At 37.3% G+C, this 22620-nt stretch overlaps 1 protein-coding gene across 2 annotated transcripts in view; it reads left to right on the top strand.

The window, feature by feature from the left end:
* The window catches only part of FRMD3 (FERM domain containing 3), a 138936-nt gene that overhangs the window by 63818 nt on the left and 52498 nt on the right, over positions 1 to 22620 (top strand). For both annotated transcript variants that reach the window (XM_088054113.1, XM_005522637.2), the window contains exons 2-4: positions 718 to 822; positions 13315 to 13357; positions 21564 to 21642. In XM_088054113.1, coding sequence (XP_087910239.1) covers positions 13351 to 13357; positions 21564 to 21642 — 86 coding nt within the window. In that variant the 5' untranslated portion in view covers positions 718 to 822; positions 13315 to 13350. The remainder of the gene's footprint in view (positions 1 to 717; positions 823 to 13314; positions 13358 to 21563; positions 21643 to 22620) is intronic.

The raw sequence follows: 22620 nt of genomic DNA on the forward strand, positions 1-22620 counted from the left end.
TGGCCCTTCACATTAGCTGGGTCACACGGAACGTGGAAACTCACATAGAATCTCCGTATTAGGCATCAGAAAAAGGAGAATAGACACACAGTCTTGAGATTGAAGAAAACAGAAAGAAAGAATGAGATTGTTAGCTAAATATCATGTGTGACAGTAAGATTTGATAAGGCCATAGTTACCCAGTGACAACACAAAGATGAAAACCTCTCATTCATTTGGGCATTTGTTCTTTGTACTGTAGCTCTGACTTAATTGAGGGGACTAAGGATCAGATCTCTCTTGCTGTGGGCACTGTGTAAAGATCCAGTAGAATACTCACATTCAGATCTGCTTTCAAATTTGGGGAATAAAAAAAAATACGGTGTTTTGAAATTCGATGCGTAAATGAGTATCTGCTATGTCATTATAGTATCTGTGGAAATGTGATTGCTAGTAGTATATTAAGTCATATAAATTTGTAGCCATTAGAGCAGCATGAGTTTTCCTGAAGTAGCAGTAATAATGATATTTTTTAACCAATGTGTTTGTGTGCAGGGAGTGTATTGATCCCTAATCTCTTGAATGTTTTAGAGAAGATAAGCAGTTAAATCCTTGTCCTCATCTGAATAACAATAAATTTCATTCAAAAGTGCCATTTTCGTTGACACTTTGCATAGATCTTTAGACAGCAAATTCAGAATACTCAACATAATGTATAATTTCTTTATCTTTTTTCAGAGGGAAACCAAAGGTCAGTTTCTTATAGATCACATCTGCAACTATTACAGCTTACTGGAAAAAGACTATTTTGGCATTCGATATGTTGATCCTGAGAAGCAGAGGGTATGTATATAATCTCTGACTAAATTTGCTTTTAAGTAAGTTAACTGATTTTTTTTTTTAATTAGCATGTAACTTCTAATGCAAAGTTATGTATCTCTGAGTATTTGTACTTGGGCTGTAATCTTTCTGTAGAGGTTCCTCAAGTGGCATTATTAAATTAATTTTCCCTTCATGTATTTATATTATTATTGTATTATGATATATTCTGATCTGTGTAGTTGTGGACACTTAAACTAGAAAAGAATATATAGGCATGACTCAGAGTCAGCACAGAGCAGTTCTAGGCTCTGACAGTGCACTGGAATTTGGGATTTTTAGTTTTCTCTCAGTGTATGATTTTTGGGATATGCAAGAAGAAATTTTATTATTTTTATTAGGTAAAAGCAGTCATTCTGTTTCACCCATCACAGGGTGCATGGACTTCAAATATGTAACACAGAAAACAGATGTGATTTGTCAAGCTTTGGGGCATTCATCAGGTTGGTCTTCCCTATAACCATCTTTGCATTTCTGCAATCAAAATTCTCAGGCCTGTGCTTTTGGTATTTTTGTGTACAGTAAATAGTCATCTTTCCTAGGTGTTAGTTGGTTCTGCAGGTTGTATTTATAGGTGACTTGCTACTGCTATCCCCTACGTGGCATCAGATGACTTTTACTGTGTGAGAGTAGGAGCAAATGGTCAACACAGGAAGCAGAAGTCCTCAGACGCTGAAATTCAGAACTGCATCTTCACCATGTTGTCCTGCTGGTCTCAATATTAGGACTCAGATATGTGACTTTAAAAGACGTGGGTACATATAATGGCATTTAATCTCTGGGAACAATTACCGGTTTGAAGCTGCTGTTATTGAAGAGGGAAAAAAAGAATTTGGCTGGATATCTCTTGCTACACCTTAATTAGTTTAGTCAAAAATCACTGGAATTTAGATATCACCACCAGGTCAACCTTACGGAATTGCAAAAGCTTTGCAAAGCTACACCAAATAGTTTCCATGCATCTCCCTTTTAAAGTGAAAATAATTAGCAGTTAGTCTGATTAGTGTTCTTAATTCTTCACGATCATAAACATTATAAAGATGTTCATCTGTTTGGAATTGATAGGAAAATTAGGTGGAGCAATGGATTGGTCTATAATTAAATAAGAAGTAATAAACATTTACTTCTGTTGGGCATTTCTCTGACATTCACTCAAAATAGCTACAGAAAAATTATTTTACTTAACTGAAATAAAGAGAGTCTTTTAAATAAAATCTAGGGTTTTTTTGTCAGAATACTTTAAAATAGTGATACTTCAGGAAAAACTCCAAGATCCCAAACGCATTGTGATGCCCATTATATCATACCATATGTGGTTCCCGTGCTTCAAAGCTATTAGCTATATTGTTATGAAATTGTTAGATAATGCTTTTATCCATCTTGGCTATGCAGTTGTCGTTTTACATCTTGTAGTATAACTAATTTAGTGCTAAGTTATGGAAAATCTTCCATACAGAAGCTAAAATTTTCTCTTGCTTAGCAGCACAAGAAAATGTGAAAAAAAGATAAAAATTATGTTCTTACCTAAAAAATCATGTGTTTTCATTTCCCTTTGTATCCCACAGCTAGATAATATTGTTGCCATCCTATGTAGAATGGTGGCTTGTGTCAATTGGTCCACTCTTCAGCTGGATTTTGTTAAACAGACTTACCAAACTTACATTTTCCATACATGCTTTTAAGTGCTGATTTATAATTGCTGTTGTGATTTCAAGCATATAGATAACTTTCCTAATTGGATATTATTTCTTTATTTTAAATTCTGTCATGTATTAGGACATGATTTATACGGGACCCCTCTTTGGACAGACTTAAATGCTTTGATGATAAGTTGAAAGCAACATACATTCTTCTCTTATGTTACCATTCATCAAAATAAGCTATTTTTTTATTCAGTGCCTTGTTTTGTCATGAACGTCTTCCTGGAAGCCAAAGAATTCTGCACCCTAGCAATGATGTGAATATATAATAACCCAGACACTCCCACACAGCTCCAGGTTTTGCCACCTCATGGTTACTGCCGAAAGTTAGCTCTGTCCTGGCCAAAACCAGGACAGCTCAGTAAAAAACTAAGGAAATTATGGTTTTGAATTTGTGAGGCATGTGGCAGTTTTCCTCACTGTTTTTTATTTTAGCAGTTTTGAGTTTAGATGCCTGGAATTCATCTAACAAAACACCATCAGTAGTTGTCTAGGTATGTGTTTGAAGAGATAAGCTATAGCAAGTATAAAATGTGGTGGTCACAGGAGAAATGTCAGATGGTTGTAGCCGCTGTACAGATGAGAGTACTTACAGTTCTGTAGAAGAAATTTTCAAAGCTCTGTGCAATAAGTGTACTTGTAATTTGATAGACGAAATTTCCAAGATTCAGTGGAATTCCTGCAGGTCCCACCAAGCAGAAAGGGAGACGTGTTTTCTGCAGTACTTTATTAGGCCTTGGTGAGATGTGTCACAAAACACATCTACCGTAGCCCAGTAGGTGGATTTCAGCAGCAGCTTCTTTTGGAATGTAAACCTTATGGTTTGACCAAGCACAATTACTCTGAAGGAAAGCAATAGTTCATGCTATACCAGTTAATAACGTGTGTCACAATGTACTTCAGTGCCCCAGAGGCAAATAAAGTGATGTGGAAAAATGAATAAAATTAATATTGACTAATATGGCAATACGTGCATGACGTGGCTATGGTAAAATACAACATATTGTTTGCCGCTTAGGACAAATATCATTAGACTCTAATGAGACGTCAGCTGCTCTGATCTAGATACCTGTATTGAAGAAAGATCAACTTAACTGAAGAAGGAAAGAGAAAAGCAGTATTAGAAATATAAAAAGAGTGGAGAGCTTGTTTATGAAATGATTTTAAGAAGGGCATATCCTTTTTGTGTAGGAAACAGGCTAGAAAAACGGGTTATACCTGCATCAGAATGTAAAATGGAAAGAAAAGAAAGTTTAAGCAAGGGAGGTGGTTCTTAAGGTAGTGAGAGCTGCACTGTCTGAGACAGTCCTAATGGAGGCAGTGGGGGAAAATCTTTCACCAGGCTGGTAAATAAACCTAGTGGAATTCTCTATAGTTTTATGAAAGGAGTTTATATTAAATTTTGGCGCAGATAGAGACTAGGCACCATCTTCTGACTGTTCTTTCAAACAACATGTAAGCTGAAACAAGAAAGCATAACTTTTTTTTAGGAGAGCTGTCATTTACTCTGATGTACACAGCACACAATGGATGTTGCTTTGTCAAATTTCTTGTCAAATGCTAAATGCCTCTTTTGTAGTATTTTATATGTCGAAGAATTTTATATTGACCACATGGTCTCTGTGTTTGCACAGAAAGGGCTGTATCAATGGTTCCAAATGAAACTGCCAAAATCATGCATTTAACTCTGGCCTTTTTTGAATTATTCTTGATTGATTTATTTGAATAGTTAAACTATATTAAAAAATAGTATATAATTATATAGTGTACATACACACAAACACACAGACACACACACAGACACACAGACACACACACATATATATATATATCGATATGAAATATTATGCAGATTTACTCCTGCTGGCATTTAGTCTAGTAGTGATGCTTGTCTCTATTTTATTAAGATCTCATTTTTTTTTTGTGCAAAGGTTTCATAGTTGCTCTGAAAGCTTATTTGCAATCCTTTTGTGTTGTAATGAGGGAGCTCAAGCAGGCAAAAATACCAGCTTTAATTCATCCAAAATGCCTTCTAAATGTAGAGTATGCTACTGAAATGTAGCATTTTGACTTAGGAATATCAAAATATTTGACTGAGTTTGAGAATTTAAAAAAATAATTGTTTCAATATTTCAGATGATTAAAATTAAATGTTTCAAGATTTATGTTTAGAATATTCAGAATTTCTGATTGTGTAAAAAATGTAGAAAATTGAGCTAATTGTCTTATGTCAGAAAGAAATTTTGAAATGTGGGAAAACAGCTAGTGTTTTTATAGATTATTTTTCAAGTAAGTAATAATATATATTTTTTCTTCTCCCCAGCTCCACTTTTATAATAATCCTTTTCTCCTTCATAAATAAACATGTGTGTATATTTTGGGCATACTTAAACTTTAAAAAAATTTCTATAGTTTTTCATATTCTATTCCAGACCCCCAAAAAAAACCCCAAACTCTGGATGATACTCTTAACAGAAGGCAGCATTGTACCTTCTTTTATGTCTTTAAGTCTATGGGAGAGTAACAGTGTCAATAAAATCAAATTGAACTAGCAATTTAAAATCCTATGTTCTCCATCATGCTGTATCTTTTAGCATTACATTTGGATGCTCCTTTGGGGAAACTTTGCCTTAATGTAGATTCAAAAATATCAGTGGTGTACTAATAGTATGCAGTAAATTGTAGTATGCCATTTTATGTCTAAAGATACTGGAGCAAAGGAATTCCTAGTGTTCATATATTAACTGTTGACTTTTTTCATGTGGATTTCTGAGAAAATTATGTGGGATCACATTGCTTTTCTCCCTGACTCTAAACTGTAGTAACATTTGAAGCTACTTTTGGTCAAATTTGACCACAGCAGTGATCATCCCTCTGCACTGCCTCTGGTGAGGCCACGCATAGCCCTGTGTTCATTCTGGGCCCCTCCCTTTAAAAAGGACAGAAGGGCAGCAAGGCTCATGAAAGGACTAAAAAATGTGTCTTATGAGGAATGGCTGAGGGATCAGGGCTTGCCAGGGCAGACCTCATCACCCTCCACAACTGCCTGAAAGGAGGGTGTAGTGAGGTGGGGCTGGTCTCTACTGTGCCTGCAGTGAGAGGACCAGAGGAAATGGCTGAGACAGGGGAGATTCAGACCAGTTATTAGGAAATTCTTTTTCACTATTAGGGTGGTCAGGAAGTAGGTTTCCCTGGAAGGTGGTGGAGTCCCCATCCCTAGAGGTGCTCAAGAGGAGTCTGGGTCTGTTGCTGGGTGGTGTGGTTTAGTGATTTAAGGGTTGCAGTGGTAATGCTGGGTGAACGATGGGACTGGACAATGTTAAAGGTGATGCCTTGATGATTTTATGATTCTATATAGTTCTCAAGTTTTAAGTTCCTATATGGTTTCATGAAGATAAGATGACAGATTGGCAGATAGAACCCTATTATTTTCTTACTGATGAAAACACTGAAGGTCAAACCCAACCCAGGAAATCTCAAGAGAGTAAAGAGAGGTACACTGTAAGAATCCAAAAACCGTCATTTGTAGCTTGTACTTTTTAACAGTTTCAAATAGGAACCGTGCCTGGATGAGCTGTTACTGATTCTTCTACTCAAGGAACTATTCCTGGTACCTTTTCATATACTAGATATTGAGGCCAATTGTCACACTCTCATACTTGTGGAAATGCAGAATGGCTAATTTTGTGCCAGATACCCTGGGTTTATTGAGCAACTTCTTTGTATTTTTTGGGCTGGTATGAGATGAGAATATAATGATATAGTGAAGCTGCTGTTCAGCATCTTCTCAAGAGTGGATTTCTTGTTGAAAGAGGCTATTGTTCTTGAGTGCAAGGGGAGATTAAACAGAAAGCTGTTAGTGTGGTAAAATACTGTCTTTAAGTCCCTTCAGAAGGGCACCTGAGCAATGATTTAAACTTGGAAATGCTTCTTTAATTTTTTTTTTCACTCACAGTGGGTCAATCTAAGCACATGCTTGTGATTTTGTTTTTGCATGTGGAAGTATGAGGTGGTAGTTAGACAGAAATACCTTGGGGCTACCCGTGGAGTAGATTGGAAGTGTCATGAAAAGGCTTTGTAGGACCCTGAAGCAACTGTGAAGTCTTACCTGTCACTGTGGAGATGTTTGAAATTGTTATCACCTTTGAGCATTAAGATGCTTCGTCATGTGAGTGTGCTGCAGGGCTGTCTGGGAGCAGCAGAGCAGTGCAATGGTTCTAGCTTTGTGCTTGTGTGTCTGGCAGTATGGAAAGAAAGCCTTCAAATTAGTGAAACTACTCTGTGAGTACACTCCCTCTATGCAGCTGATCCTGAATGGTAGCTTTGAGTACACAGGGATTTTCTGACTTCCCCAGAGCACAGAGCCTGGTTTGGTGCTTTGATAGAAAGATGACGCTGGACACTATGGATTTGTTGGCCTGCCTGCTAATTTCCCCCTAAAGAACTGTTGCAGATACAATTCTCATTTTGCTTTCAAGCTTAAATATGGTGAAAATTGGGTGCAACTGATCTCTGCTTTAGCAAGAGCAGCTATTTAATACATGTTTCTGAAGACATGTACCTAGTCCCACATGAGAGTGGTGACGGTTGGCAGAAAGACACATCAGAAAACCTACAACCTCAGTTTAATGAAGCTTGTTATTGTGTAAGGAGTTGCAGTATTCCATACAGTTAAGAGAAGAGATCTGTTTGGGAGATCTCCAGTCTCTGTGAAGGGGTAGAACAGAAGTATTACAGGCAGAACCCTAGAGTGACCGGGCCATAGGTTAATAAAAAATCTTTGTTCTTATCCATGCATATGAACTTCTGCTCCAGGACAGAGTTATCACAAAACTTATTGCATTTGCATGAACTCTTGCTGCAGCAATGCTTGCTGTGTGTAGTCCAGGTTATGCTGGTTCAATAAAAAAATATAGTAGTACTGGAAAAGGAACAAAGAAGGCTGTGAGAACCATATTTAATAGAAATGGATTTCATCCAGGGGTGGATTAGACAAGAATAATATGGCTAGGAAAAGAGGTGAGTGACAGAGAATTAATTAATAAGAGAGAGTCAGAGAGTAAGCAAAAGTGAATGAGAGAGAAAGATGTAAAATCATTTGGAGAAGGTGATCAGGGAAAAGTTGCCCTCTAATTCTCAGAACTGAAACATTCTAAAGTAAACTAAATATAAAGTCACTGGTATTGAGAAATAGTTTTTAGAAAATCACAGGCAGTAATAAAAATCATTGTGGCTGTCAAGTATCAGAAAGAAGTGTTAAAAATGGGAATTTGGACAAATTGGCAAAAGCCTACAAAGATTTACAAACAAATTTTAATGGAGGCTATGTGGAAAAAGCCCACTGAGCGCAATGGGAGCTACTGCTCTTGTTCTTTTTCTAAGTGCTTACCTCTGACCATTTTCAGAGACTAGGTGCTGAGTTAAAAGGCACCATGCTTTTAGTGGTAGAGATGCATTTATGTACTAAACAAAAATTTGACAGAGATTAATAGTAGTGTGGAAAGAATATATAAACTTAATATATACACTTAATTCAGCAGAAATATTACTAACTAAATATCTTGTGTCAAGATTAGTATACTTGTAAACTAAATCATTTTGCAAGATATATTGATAAAAACAAAGATTTTTTTCCCATCAGTTGAGATCCTGTTGCCTGTGAGAATGCGGTGGCTCATGCATACATCAATATATGCAGATTTTATGGCCAGCTGTTCAAATGATGTAGAGACTATGAATAAGTTCAGCTGCTCCAACAAACAGCAGTGATAATTAGCAAATTTATTTAATAAACTCCAGTTCAGAATCATACAAATGGTGATTCTGTTCCAGTGTATGTGACTACTTTTTTGGGACCAGATAAAGGCTTGTGGTAGCAATGGTACCTTGTTTCTTCCTCATTAGCATGCCGCTAAATAGCATCGGTGCCCTGATTTTGGAAAAAAACCCAGAGGGGCAGCTCTTTTGCTACAACAGAACAACATCAATATTCTTGATATAAAAGTTCTTGAAACCATGAAAAAATGTTATTTGCCTTAGGGCATGAAGGAGACACACATAAAGCCCTGGGCCCTTTGGCATCTCTTATATCTCTGTGGAGTGGACACCTAGTTAATTCTCCTGTCTGAGCTTCCATGAGCTTTGGAATTTTTTTTTTATTTTATTTTTTTTTGGTGGGTGATAACCCCATGCAAGTCACTTCTTTGAAGTTAAAGCAAATTTACCTTGATTTTGCTCTTCATTCAAGAGAAAGATTAGATACACATTTTCAAGATTAATGTAGGGTGGAGTTTTAAATAAAATTAATTATTTTTTTTACTTTTCTAGCAGTGTTCCATATACCCATTCTTCTGCCCTTTCCTGTCAATTAAACAAAGTTTTCCAATCCAGCCCTCGCCTGAAACATTTTTGTAAAACCTGCAGGTTCTTCTTATTCTGTTTTACTGTATGCATACCCAAGCACTTGGCTAAGTATTGCTTGCTGAGCAAAATTTAAGTATTCATGGTATTTGGCCACTTCCAGTTGCCCCTTATTAACTGCTCCTCTTGCAAACAGAGGGACTTAATCAAAAGCCTCTTGGCTTGGAGGGTGGTGGGGCACTGGAACGGGTTGCCCAGAGAATCTGTGGATGGCCCATCCCTGGGACTGTTCAATGCCAGCGTAGATGGAACTCTGAGCAACCTGGTCTTGTGACAGGTATCTCTGTCAATGGCGTGGGAGGTGGAACAAAATAGTCTTTAAAGTCCCTTTCAACCCAGGCCATTCCATAATTCTATCACTCTTTCCTTTTTCCTCACAGCTTCTTATTCTAAAACTCTTAACCCTGTGTTGAATCAAGACCAAGCTCAGTCTTCTCAGACCTTCTCAGTGATTGGCTTTGTTTGAAACAGACTAAAGTGTTTTTACAAGAAGCGTATGAGTGCTTGTGTTGTTGGCTTTCTAGAATGGTGCTTTTGTCCTTGCAGGGTGTCCCTGTTCGTCCTGATCTTTTGCTGTGAAAGCTGATAGCACATCAGCTGCTCAGTATTTGTGGGTAAGCAAGAACACACCTGGCCTCTCTAATGACTACTCAGCACCATTTAAGGGCTGATCAGAGGTGAAGGCTCTATTTACAAAGTAAAAATTGCACTAGTCTGAAACACAGCATGCGATTGCAATGAAATATTAGTCAGAAGGCTCAGCATATTTTAGGATCCCAGCACCAAAAGTGATATCCATGACAGTTTGCTTATGCACCTCTGGCACTCGAAGTACCAAGACTTGTTAGCTCTCTCATGACTGACCTTCAAGATTTCTGTGTATCTTTTTCTCTCCCTTTTGTTTTCTGTGAAGGCATCTGTATGATCACTGAGATACCCAGCAGTTACTGAAACCTCTTTTAGCAAAGAGATTAGAAATTAGTCGTGCTGAACATGAATCTCTTAGGATGCTTGGCAATGTGTTAGCAGGATTAGGATCAAAAGCTTTTGTTCCCCATTGGGCAGCAACCATGTTGCTAACATGCTTTCAATGAAACAAGAGGTTTAGCCCCTGAAAGGAATGATTTCTGGTGATTGTTAAGTACTATCACACATGAAGCCAAGCTGGTTTGAGGGTGTAGGCCATCCTTCAATTAAAGAAGCCTTTGTGGACTACAGTGTCAAATGCATGAGACAGAAATGAAACTGCTTAAAATTGCTGGAGTTTTTTTCTCTCCCTGATTTGCACACTGGGAAAGAAATAAAAGATTCTTGTCTCTAGTTAAAGTTTTATATCTGAATAGTTTTGTTTGGGTTTTTTTTATTAGTCTTATCAAGTACAATAACTCCTTACAATGAAGAGTTGACAACATCTGTGAACTGTTCTTGCAAGGCAGTGTTGCCTACATATTAATGACATTCTTTTGCAGCTGAACATTTAAAATATTTCTAAAATTTATCTTGACAGGCTAACTAAAAATGTTAATTTTCCTTTCACCTATTTTTTTTTTCAGGAAAATTGTTTAAAAAATATCGCTACATGAAAAAAGCATTTTGGAAAACCAAATTCTTTTCAATTTAAAGTTTCTGCAGAAACAGTTTGATTAATTTACAGGAACCTTAATCTCCTCCTAACTATAACAGCTAATTAATCTTGGAATAAATATAGCTTGGATACTGTATAGCAGAGATGAGGCACAGGTATTAATTATTAATAGTCAATGCTGTAAGCCTGAAAGATAAGTACTCAAGGGAAAATCTTTCCTAAAACTCAAATTGAAATATGCAAACAAATGTAGGGGTGGCTATTTCCAGAAGTATTAGCAATGACTAGGTGTTTATCTTCCCCTGACAGTCAAAGAGTATTAAGCACCTAATTGCTGTGTCTTTGAAAGTCTCCACAAATTATAAAGTAACTCCTCAGTTTTCTGGAAGATTCAGCTGAATTGTGTACACATTTGCAATCTTCCACCAACAGAAGGTCACAATAGAAATCTGAGCTTGTAGAAACTGCCTGCCAGTTCCATGACCTCCATGGGAAAGCCTAGATTGCTTAATTGCTTGGTGTCTTTTCAATCTGTTTTTAACCCATGAAGGTCAGGTCTTAGTGAAACATATTTGATTTTGGATGTGTTAGGTAAATCTTCATTCCTGGGGGTTTGAGGAATTTCATCCATGTCTCCCCCCTTTCATTATTCACATGGTTGGTATGAGGGTTTCATATTTGCCAGTTGTCTTTTTTTAACTCTGACTGTTCTGTTATAATAGGTTAATTAACTTTTTCAAACAGTTCTAAATGCTGATCTGGTCTGTGCTGATATTCTAGCCTGGTATTTTAAAAAGGAATACTAAGAAAATTGTGTTGTGTTTCTGGTAGACGAGAATAGTGAATACTTTCAGTTTCCTGGGAGCAGTGCAGCATGGGGACTGTCCAAGTCCCCCTTTGCTGTCTGAATCTTTATCTAGGACTGGCCTGATCCTGGTAGATATGGGGTGGGTCTGTGAAGAGGATAAGGAAAGTGCACTTGTATATCTATGTGTGTCTTGACTGGTTTCCTATCCATGAATTCATGCTGGATTATGTATCTATAAACCACTGCAGACTGTATAAGATTTCTTAAATCAGATTGTCATTACCTTTTTATGAGCAACTCTCAGCCCCCATTATTCAGAGTGAAATATATAAATAATTTATATGTATGATCTAAAAAAAGAATGAAATGAGCTAGATATTTCTGGTAAGTCAGTGAAACCGTCATTGCTGATTCACTTATGTTTCTTTCATCTTTTCCCCTAAAAAAAAAGAGACACTGGGAAAATGGAATAGGTAAAGAGGTAAAGAGATGTTGGAGGGTTGCTGTTTTGCTGTGGCTGTTGTTTGAAGTTTGAAGGTGTCGGGTTTTTGTTTTGTTTGTAGCAGGGCTCCATTGTCTCTCAGTGATAAGTGAACTTCAAATATAAATTTGTTGCAAAGCTTATCTCCAATACTACTGTAAACTATATGTGTGTAAGTTTCTGAGCAACCATAGAAAGAACATAAAACACAGATATTTGAAAATGTTCTTTCCAAAGTATTTGTTTTATCAAAAGTTCTCTTTCAGGAAACTAATTTAGGGTTATCCTGACTTCATCTGAATTGAGATGTCAGAATTTTTAAAGTAATAATGTTCTGTCAGTTATTAACAATTACAAAATATCTACACCTGGCCTTTCTCTGCAGTAGAATTACTAATGGTTATGTGGATAAATTGTAGCTCATGTAGGATATTTTATGTATTATGTATGGTTTAATAAATGCTAGGTATTCTTTTTGCAGTTGACCAAAGGGGTTTAGAGCTAGAATGAAAGGGTTAAAAATGAAACCCCTTAGTGCAAGGCCTTCCAGTGTTGAGTATGCTTATTAAAACTGAATGCTGTGCTTTTTGACCAGCTGCTTCCACAGCACAAATATCATTTTACTGTGGAGATTTTTGCTTATATGAAAAATACTAATACAAAAGGTGCTGGCTATGGTCAGAAGTGGCACTTGAATATCAGCATGTTCTTTTGTCTGACAAAATATCCTCCTGGGCAGGTCAGCTAGTGCTAGCAGGGGATGTGCTAAGGCTCTTAACTAAAATGTGAGCCTAACTTTTGGTTACAGAAGCACCTGAGTATTTTTTCTAAGAGAATTTAAAAAATATGAAACTTTTCCTGCCAAAAGTGTCTTTTCCGGTGAAGTCATGCACCTACTGATAAGCATCTGTACCTCTCTGCTTTATATTAGCTCTCTGTATTGTGGACATTTCCTGGAAAAGTGCAGTCTTTTTCCCTTTAAATTTTTAGTTATTGCCAGAAGAGAGCAATAACTTGTGTCCTGTTTGTTTTGACTGAGGATATAGTACTTAAACATTCTTCAGTTTTAAGAAATGTAGAAGACAACACTAATGAGGAGACAGTGTTAAAATTTCTGAATAATCTGTCCTACTGTCTGATATGACCATTCTTCTGGGAAAAAAATGGCTGCAAGTATGAGACTAAAATGTCTACTGCTAGCTGAGGACTAAAACCTGTCCACTTTAAATGTGTCTTTGAAATATCTGTCTTATTTATGTCTCAACTACATCTGTTTTATAGACATTGGTGATATCAAGAATGTTTATGCAGTATAATTCCAGTATGGAGGTGCTTTTCTCATTTATGTTTTCTCAGTGAAACAAAATTCCTACTTCTCATTTTTGGTACCTTATACATTTACAAGGCTATTTTTGTCTACTTTGATCCATATTAACCTCTGCTCTCTGCTTTGTCTTTCCAGCACTGGCTTGAGCCCAACAAGTCCATCTTCAAGCAAATGAAATGTAAGTCTTGAAAGCTTATGTTTTTAAACTAATTTTTAAATAACTGAAGGTTTTCTTGTGCTTCCATGCAGTAATTTAGAATAAGTTTCATTTGTTTCTCAGTGAAAAGAGGTCCTTCATGTTAGCACATGAAGGAATCCTAAACACTCCATGCTACCTGATCTTACCATCTCTCTTCTGTACATCAAAAGGTTTCCCTTACTGCTCATGGCTACAGCCAGAGGCCAGCCAAAATGGGGTGACAGATCTGGCTGGAAGATGTATGAACCAGGATGTTCCAGCTCTCATTTTCAGACAGATAAAATCAGCCACTGAGAAATGGCAATGAAAATGGAGCGTGGCAATTGCTTCTGGGTCTTTTCTGGTTTTCCTTCTTTCTGCTGCCACTTGCCTTCTGAAAATGCAAAGCATTGGCTTGAGATCATTGTTACTGTCCAGCAAACTCAAGCACTCTGGGCTAAGTGGTGAGCTTTCTGCCACAGGTGAAGGGTAACGGAGGAATGAACATAAGATCAGTATTTTTAAAAGTGTCTTTAAAAGAGGAATGTAGAATTTTAATTATCTGTTTGAAATGTTACTGTCGGACCTATGGTTTCCATTAAATAGTCCAACTCTGAAGACTTCTTTGGGAAACAGAACTGCTATGGTACTCAGGATCTTATATCCAGCAGCAGAAGACAGTTTATCTGGCAGTTCTGGAGAACTGACATGGTGCAAGTTGTGTCTTGGCCATTATCTCTCTATCTTGCTAGCTAGCTAGCTACACACCCACCCACCTACCTACCTACCTACCTCAGGAAATAAAGGAGAATTTTATCCTCATATTGGTTGCATACAGCTGTATAAAGTTTTCAGTTTTAAGCATAAGTACAAGGAACTTTTTTGTGTGGGAGCATGTATTTGTATTTCAAGCATGTATTTGCTTGAAAATGTTGTGAGGCTTAAGAGATTGTCTAATGTGCAAAACCAGTTAATACTGGATGTTAACTGCAATATCTGGAATACTTCAAGGAATTCTTCCATTAATGCAGCCATACTGAAATATATGCATACATGTGTATGTATGCAAACACACATGTATCTGGCATATTCAGTGTGAACTCCTATATGTAGTGTTTATCTGGCTGAAATAATATCCAGTAATATAATTAAGTTCAAAAATATCAGATTAGAACTAAGTTGTGCTCCTCAGCAATGCTACTAAAGGAAGAAGGAAGAACAGAGAAATTGTAAAAATTGTAAATTTTCTTAATCTCTTGCTTCCTTCCAATGTGTTATGAAAAGTAGAACAGTTTCCTGAATGTATCTTCTGGCTTGCATTTGTTTCACTGCTTTTACCCAAAAAAGCATACGGGCTCATTCCTCTTGTGCACTTTGTATAGCAACACATGCAGGGGCTCTGCCAACAGATGTGCTGAGAATGTTTTGACTTATTCAAAACAACCTTTCCTGCATATAGATAGTGCCTAGATGTGATAGATGGTAGTCCATGAATTCTGTAGATTTAGTGATTTCATGGCCTCATCAGAGGATTTCTGTGGTTTTTGTGATAGAATCCTAATCAAAACTCTAAAAAATAAACGAATACATACCAAAAAAGCAAAATAAACTGCAACTAGCATGAGATTGTTTATCATGGTGAAATGGTCTTTAGAGCCAAAGAGGATGAGATGCTAACAAAGGATTTTTGTAACCAGCCTTAGATTTAGGACACAGAAGTTGAATTAACTATATTGTTGGCAACTTATGTTCAAAAATACTAGTGTAAATGAACTTTCTGTTATATCACAAAAGAAGGACTTTAGTTCCTACAGTAACCCTTTAAGGAAAAAAATAAAACTATGTATATATATTTTGTACATGTGTAGAAACCATGAAGATTATGGTTCCAGAGGTTTCAAGGACATTTTTGTATGAATTTGGTATCAAGAACCTTTTGATTTATTTTTCTAAAAATAGGCTATATTAATGTATAAAATCAAACAATTTCTAAAGAAGCAAGGTTAACTCATATTTGATCTAAAAATACTTAGTTTACTATAAAAAGGTTTAGACTCAGAAGAAGAAATTATTGATACTCATTTGCAAAACATCGCAGTCAGAGGTGGCACAAGTGAGAACTGAAATTAGTAGAAGGTGGAAAGGCTAAAAACTGAAGCAATGAAGTGACTGTTTAATAGCCCAAGTGTTATGTAAACATGACTTCTGGGAGAAATGATGGCAGAAAGCTATTCACAGTGACTGTACTAGATGGATGTTTCCTTTTCTTTCTTTGAATTAAGGAATTCAGGAAAAAATGAATAATTTTCTCTGATAATACTAATGACTCAAAAAGTTCTAAAATCAGTTGAATGCTTAGATTTACGTAGAATTGTGAAGCACTTGCGTAAGTGCAGAAAAAATTAAAAAATGCTATGTTCTTGAGCTCAGCTACCATTTGTGGGGAGCTTTCCTTATCCTCCAGCACAGCAGCAAGTTTTTCAGTCTGTTTATTAATGCAGCTCAATACTGGCAAATATTTGAAGCAGAAAAAGTTTGTCTAGTAGAAGTATTCTAGTATACATTTTAGTAGGTACTACTTTTCATAGGCCTCAGTAGTACATGAATCATTCAGGCATAATCCCTCTATATAGTCAGGTTGTACAGAACTCACAATCTGGCAACAATACATTTCTGTCTGTGGAATAGAACATTGTGTCTTTGAAGGTCTGAAGTATCCATAGGATCTTATGTGATCCTATTTTACAATTTACAATTACAATTTTAATTTCTTTGGCTTTGGAAAAAAAATTACTTTAAGTTCATACTTAGCAACATTGAATACAACAGGAAGAATCTTCTAAAACATTTTCTATTTTATCTTATTACATATGAAACTATATTTAAATGTGTTCTGGTGCCACACAAAAAGAATGAAGGTGTGGTATCTGTTTTGTCTCACCATCTATCTTTGAGTTTTCCATTATCATTGTAATGTTTGTGTTTTAACGTGATGTGTAAAGTCTAGGTCCTCAGCCATTTTTATCATTAATTTTGCCTGAGAGGGAAAAACTTAGTTTCTGAGAAATGTCCTGAACCACTGCCAGTCTTGTTTGTACAGATTGAAGCCAGTTGGTGACCCATGATCAGCAGCTGCCAGCAGAGTGTTTCCAAGGGTGTGATGGAAACCTCTCTGGAAGGTTTCTTAAGGAAGCTGTATCTTTGTGGCTCAGGATACAGAAATTCTAAAAGAAATTTTTCTGTTCTTTTGCATGTTTTTGTGTATAGTGGTACAAATACTGGCAGTAAATTTCTCTGTTTGGCAGTCTTACATTTTTTGTTGTTTATTTTCTGTCTAGGAATACTATGGTATAAATCCTGAGTCACATCAGCACTAATGTTTAAATAAAGATTTTCCCCATGCACTTTTCTCTTGCTGATTTTTGATTAATTTCAAAGATTATTCTGCATAGTAATATGCAGCTCTCCTAAAACCTGCTTGATGGGAAATATCCAAATATATGGATTTTGTTCTTGATGACAGTGGAACAGAATCATTTCTGTTGCTCTGATGTGCAGGAGTTCTAAATTTCCATGTTTTTCCTGCTGACTTGCATAAGTGAAAGAGCATAGGTTCAGATTACATATTAGGGAAAAATTCTTTACTGTGGGGGTGGTGAGGCACTGGAACATGTTGCTCAGAAAGGTAGTAGGTATCCTGTCACTGGAGGTGTTCCAGGGCAGGTTGGAACCTGGTCTAGTGCAAGCTGTTCCTGCCCATGGCAGAAGTGCTGGAACTAGATGATCTTTAAGGTCCCTTCAAACCCAAACCACTCTATGATTCTTTGATCTAAAAGAATAATGCTAAAAGGATGTTCTCCTGTGTCAGGTCATAGGAATTTTTCAATTACTTTCTGTGATCTCTAGGATGCTGTCCTAAAACTTGAAAGGAGGTGGAATGAACCAGGGAGTTGCAGTAGAAATGTAAAGAAAAATTTAATCAAATATGAGATTCATAAATACATGTACAATGAGAACGGGAGTTTTGTGTGGTCCTTCAGGCACTAATCTGAATGCTGTGTATTCTATGATCCTCACAAAGATTTAATAACAGCATTTTAAGATTTATTATTCATTATTTTAAGCTTGATAAAAGTCCGCCTTGCCCTGTGTTGTTCTGTAAATAGAGTGCAATGTGGGAGACCCCTAATTTGAGATTTATGATAAATCAGGTAGCCCTTATGCATAGAAACACTAAGTAATGTTCTGCCTGTCTTAAAAATGCTCAGCACAGAATATGGATAAACAGCTGATTCGTCTGGAAAGGGAACAGGTATATGGCAACAACTGTGTATGTCTTAACAGTGCCCCAGAGATGCTTCTGCAGAACTAGTGAACATGAAGACTATTTGAGTATAATATTTTTTCTTGATTGTTTGTTTCTTAAATTTCAATAACTTTTTGTAGGGTAGTGTAGTTCAGAGAACATGTAACGTCAAGGAGAAATGCAGAAAGTTTTCTGCATTGTTGCATTCTCAGGACTACGAAGATAATTTTTACATCTTCTTTTGGCTTTCAGTATCCAGCTGTACTTCATGTTTAATATAAAAAAACCCAACACTGCCAGCACAGTGCATTAGAGAAGGTAGCATTTGTGCTTTGTGAAAAGGAGATTGTGGAAAACAAACCTTTTGGAAAGTCTCAGCTGAGAATCTCCCATCTTTCTCTATTTAGTTGGCACATGTAAATCGTTTCAATCAAGTTTTTCAACAGCTTTTAAAACCTATTTTCATCTTTTGTCGTGTTGTGGTTTAACCCCAACCAGCAACCCAGCCCCATGCAGCCGCTTGCTCAGTCCCCCGCCATCAGGATCAGGGAGAGAAGGGTAAAAGTTGGAAAACTCTTGGTTTAAGACAAAGACAATTTGATAGGGAAAGGAAAAGCACACACAAGCAAAGCAAAACAAGGGATTAATTCAGTCCTTCCTATGGGCAGGCAGGTGTTCAGCCATCTCCAGGACAGCAGGGCCCCACCACATATAACAGTGACTTGGGAAAACATTTACTCCAAAAGTCTCCCCTTGCTCTTTCTTCCTCCTACTTTATATTCTGAATATGATGACATGTCATCTGGAATTTGATATGGTATCCTTTGATCAGTTGGAGTCACCTGTCCTGTCTGTGTCTCCTCCCAACTTTCCATGCACTCACAGTCTCCTAACTAGGGTGTCAGTATGAAAAACATCTCTGTATTATATAACCCTGTGTTCAGCACAAATCCAAAACACAGCCCCATACCAGCCACTGCAAAGAAAATTAACTCTACCCCAGCCAAAACTAGCACATATAAATGTTTTCCTCTTTTTTTCAGATTCTTTGTCTGTGGAGAAAATGGTAATAAAATGTGTGGAAATTTTTGTAAACTGCTTAAAAATAGTTCATGTGAGACTCAGTCCCTTACTTACTGATGTCTGTACCAAGGGAGGCATCTCCCATATAAAAAATAGAAATTAAGAGGAAATTAAGAAAAAAAAAGCTTTAATTTTTCTCCAGAGATGGTTTGACCTTTCACACTTTTCAAATCTGGAGTAGCCTTCTGAAGGCTAGAAAACAGTCTGTTTTCTGTGGTTTTTGCTGTCTTAGATGTGACTGCAGCATTGTCTTACAGTGACTGGAAACAGTCTGCAAAGCAGAAGACTTTGTTATGTCTTCCCTGCCCTGTAACAGCAAAGTAGAAGGTAAAGTGAATTCACTGTCCCAGAAAGGAAAGCAGCCATGCAGAAACTCACTAAGGACTCGTGTTGCCTGGACAAAGCAGAGCTAAAGTCATCTTAAATGGTTCTGTCACTCCTAAATAGCCATGTAAAAACCAAGCAATGGAGGAAAACCTGCCTTTTTAAAGACTTTTAAATGTTTTGGCAGATTTAGAAGTTGTTTGGAAATAGCGATGAAGATATAAAAATAGCTAATACATGTGTCTTCAGGGACCTAGCAAATACAAGCCTACTGCAAGACCACAAAAAGATACTGAATTTTACCCAATTTTCCAGGTGTCAATAAAAAAAAAATAAATTAATTCTTCTGTGGTAAAAATTAAGAAAAAAAAAGTTATAGTGGAAGATCCCATTCTGACAGTATGTGGTAACCACATAAAAGTATCATCTCACCTGTATGCAAAGAGTATCACAGTGAGGAAATGAAGGCACACACAGCACTATAAAAATAGCCCACATTCATATGAAAGGTTAAAGTAGGAAATGTTTTACTTGTAGCAGAAGAACAGTATGTGACAGAAGGGCACACCAATGCACAGGACATGCAGGAGATTTGTCAAGGAAGCTTAAAGCTTGTTTTGCAAATCTTTTCCTAGACTCAAGCTCCTGTAACAATATTCTTCCTCAGCAGTGCAGCAATAATATACAAGTCTGCTGCAGCCTTCTAAGCCAAGATCCTTTCTGTATCGCTGTGCAGGAATGGAAAAAAAAACAAGTTGAAATTTGAAATGGTAAAAATAATATGAACCTATCCATCTAATTAATCTGTAGAGATAAGAAGGTTCCCTGCAATTACAGGAGATCCTCTTCTTCTGTTTCTTATTCTCAATTGGAAAACCAGCCACAATGAACATTTGAATGGGTAAGGAGGGAAATCCCAAAAGCCATCCAGTTTACTCTCCATCTTAATTTTAAAGATAATGTTCTTCCAAAGGGACACTTGATGATATGTAAACATTAAGCAAAGCCTTTGTCTTACAGATTTTACTGCACTGGAGAAATGCACGTGACAACTTCATGTTCTGTCTTTGGTTTCTCATAGCAGAAATCAAGATAGTCATTGAATTTTATCAGCTCAAGAAACATGATTGTCAAGCCAGATAATTTCTCAATTCTTTGAAAGTTAAATTGCTTTTGACCACTTACATATTAAAGTGGAAACTTTAACAACAAACCTTCCCAAAACAGAGCAGAATTTTCAGAAGCACATTTCATCAGCACAAAACTAGCAAGCACATAATCAGTTTTTTAATAGCTGTTTCTTAAAAGCCTTTTCTTTCAGAAGGTCCTTTATGTCTCAGATAAGGAGCAGCTGGCATAGTGAAATGCCCAAGGCTCTGTCACAATTTCCTACCATTAGAGTTCACTTTCTCACTAAAAAACATTCACAATTACAATAATTTCAAAGGACTTTAGTGTGGAGAACAGTATTGACAGCAAACTCCATTGAAACAGAGCCATTATTTTGCCAGTTTATATGCTAATAGTACTTAAGAGGTGAAGGAAAAAGTACAAATAAAATAATTTAAGTTATGCTGAATGCTGAAACCAGTCATGATCTAAACACTCATGAAGGAGTTACATACAAAGCATAGTTTTCTGGGAAACTGGTTGTATGTTTTTTAAGTTTATTTCACTTACATTTAAGTAAGATACAGCATTCTGAGTACATCAAACAGAAAGGATTGCCCTAAAGTACACCCAGACCTACAACACCATGACCAGAACAAAGAGAGATAATAACACGGTCGAGTAAAATGTTCTGGTAGCTTACCAATTATTGTTATAATTTACAATTTAAAAAAGTAATTATTGATTTCACCTGGTGGTGTCTTTTATTTCCTCTGTATTTTTTTTGCTCTTTTCTTCTGCCTTCCCTTTTCCTGCTGTAAAAGCACCATCTCTTCAATGTTTTGGAAATTTAAAATTGACCACATACATTGAGAATATACCAAGAACAAAATATTTTAAAACTAGCTAGAATATTATAGATCTGCACATTGCTCTGAATCAAAGTGCCTGAGAGGCACTGATTGCAAAACTGAATTATCTCTTCTTGTTGTGATTCTTTCCTCTTTCTCCTTTCCCTTTACCCCTTTCCTCTCTCTTCTTCCCCTCTTTCTTTTCTATTGGCAAGATTGTAGGTCAGGCCTGGTATTGATACCATTGCTCAGAGTTAGGTACTATAATCTTATTAAATACTGGGAGCAGAAATATTTCAACTGTCTTTAGTTTCATTAACTAAATGGTTTCTTCGATTTTGTAGTATTATTGCTTACTGCTTATCATTTGCCAAAAAAGACCACCCCAAAATAAAGCGTATGTAATAATGCTCTTGTTTGAATCTGTGCCTATACTAACCATTAGTAAGAATCTTTAAGGTCACTCCTGCAGAGTGACTTAAGGAATGTTTGTTTGCTCCTGTTCTCATGCTTTTTCTTTATAATGTTTCAGCTCATCCACCATATACCATGTGCTTTAGAGTGAAATTCTACCCACATGAACCCTTGAAGATTAAAGAAGAGCTCACCAGGTATTTTGTTTGTTTGTTTTTGTTTGTTTGTTTGTTTGGGGTTGGGGTTTTTTGCTTTTGGTTCCTTTTTTTAGTCTCTGCATTTAATGTGCATTGTTAACAAGTTGAAGAAAATGCAGATTGTTGTGTAGGGATGGTTCTCACTATTTCTGATAAAATCAGCCTAGGCTGACATTTGCAATACTGATCATCTTCTTTCTACTGTGATACCTGTTTTTTAAGATGTTTAAAGGAACTTTTCTATAACATGCAGACAAGTAGTTATACTACACAAGAACTTTCAAAAAATGAAGCAATAACTGGGCAAAATTTATCCTGGTTCTTTCCCTGGAAGGGATAAGTTCCCTTCCCTTCCCTTCCCTTCCCTTCCCTTCCCTTCCCTTCCCTTCCCTTCCCTTCCCTTCCCTTCCCTTCCCTTCCCTTCCCTTCCCTTCCCTTCCCTTCCCTTCCCTTCCCTTCCCTTCCCTTCCCTTCCCTTCCCTTCCTTCCCTTCCCTTCCCTTCCCTTCCCTTCCCTTCCCTTCCCTTCCCTTCCCTTCCCTTCCCTTCCCTTCCCTTCCCTTCCCTTCCCTTCCCTTCCCTTCCTTCCCTTCCCTTCCCTTCCCTTCCCTTCCCTTCCCTTCCCTTCCCTTCCCTTCCCTTCCCTTCCCTTCCCTTCCCTTCCCTTCCCTTCCCTTCCCTTCCCTTCCCTCCCTTCCCTTCCCTTCCCTTCCCTTCCCTTCCCTTCCCTTCCCTTCCCTTCCCTTCCCTTCCCTTCCCTTCCCTTCCCTTCCTGCACCTTCCCTTCCCTTCCCTTCCCTTCCCTTCCCTTCCCTTCCCTTCCCTTCCCTTCCCTTCCCTTCCCTTCCCTTCCCTTCCCTTCCCTTCCCTTCCCTTCCCTTCCCTCCCCTCCCCTCCCTTCCCTTCCCCTCCCCTCCCCTCCCCTCCCCTCCCCTCCCCTCCCTCCCCTTCCCGCACCCTTCCCGCACCCTTCCCGCAC

This window comes from Pseudopodoces humilis, chromosome 4, assembly GCF_049639895.1.
Source record: "Pseudopodoces humilis isolate 2021_Gansu_Grassland_sample_001 chromosome 4, ASM4963989v1, whole genome shotgun sequence".
NCBI classification, from domain to species: Eukaryota; Metazoa; Chordata; class Aves; order Passeriformes; family Paridae; genus Pseudopodoces; species Pseudopodoces humilis.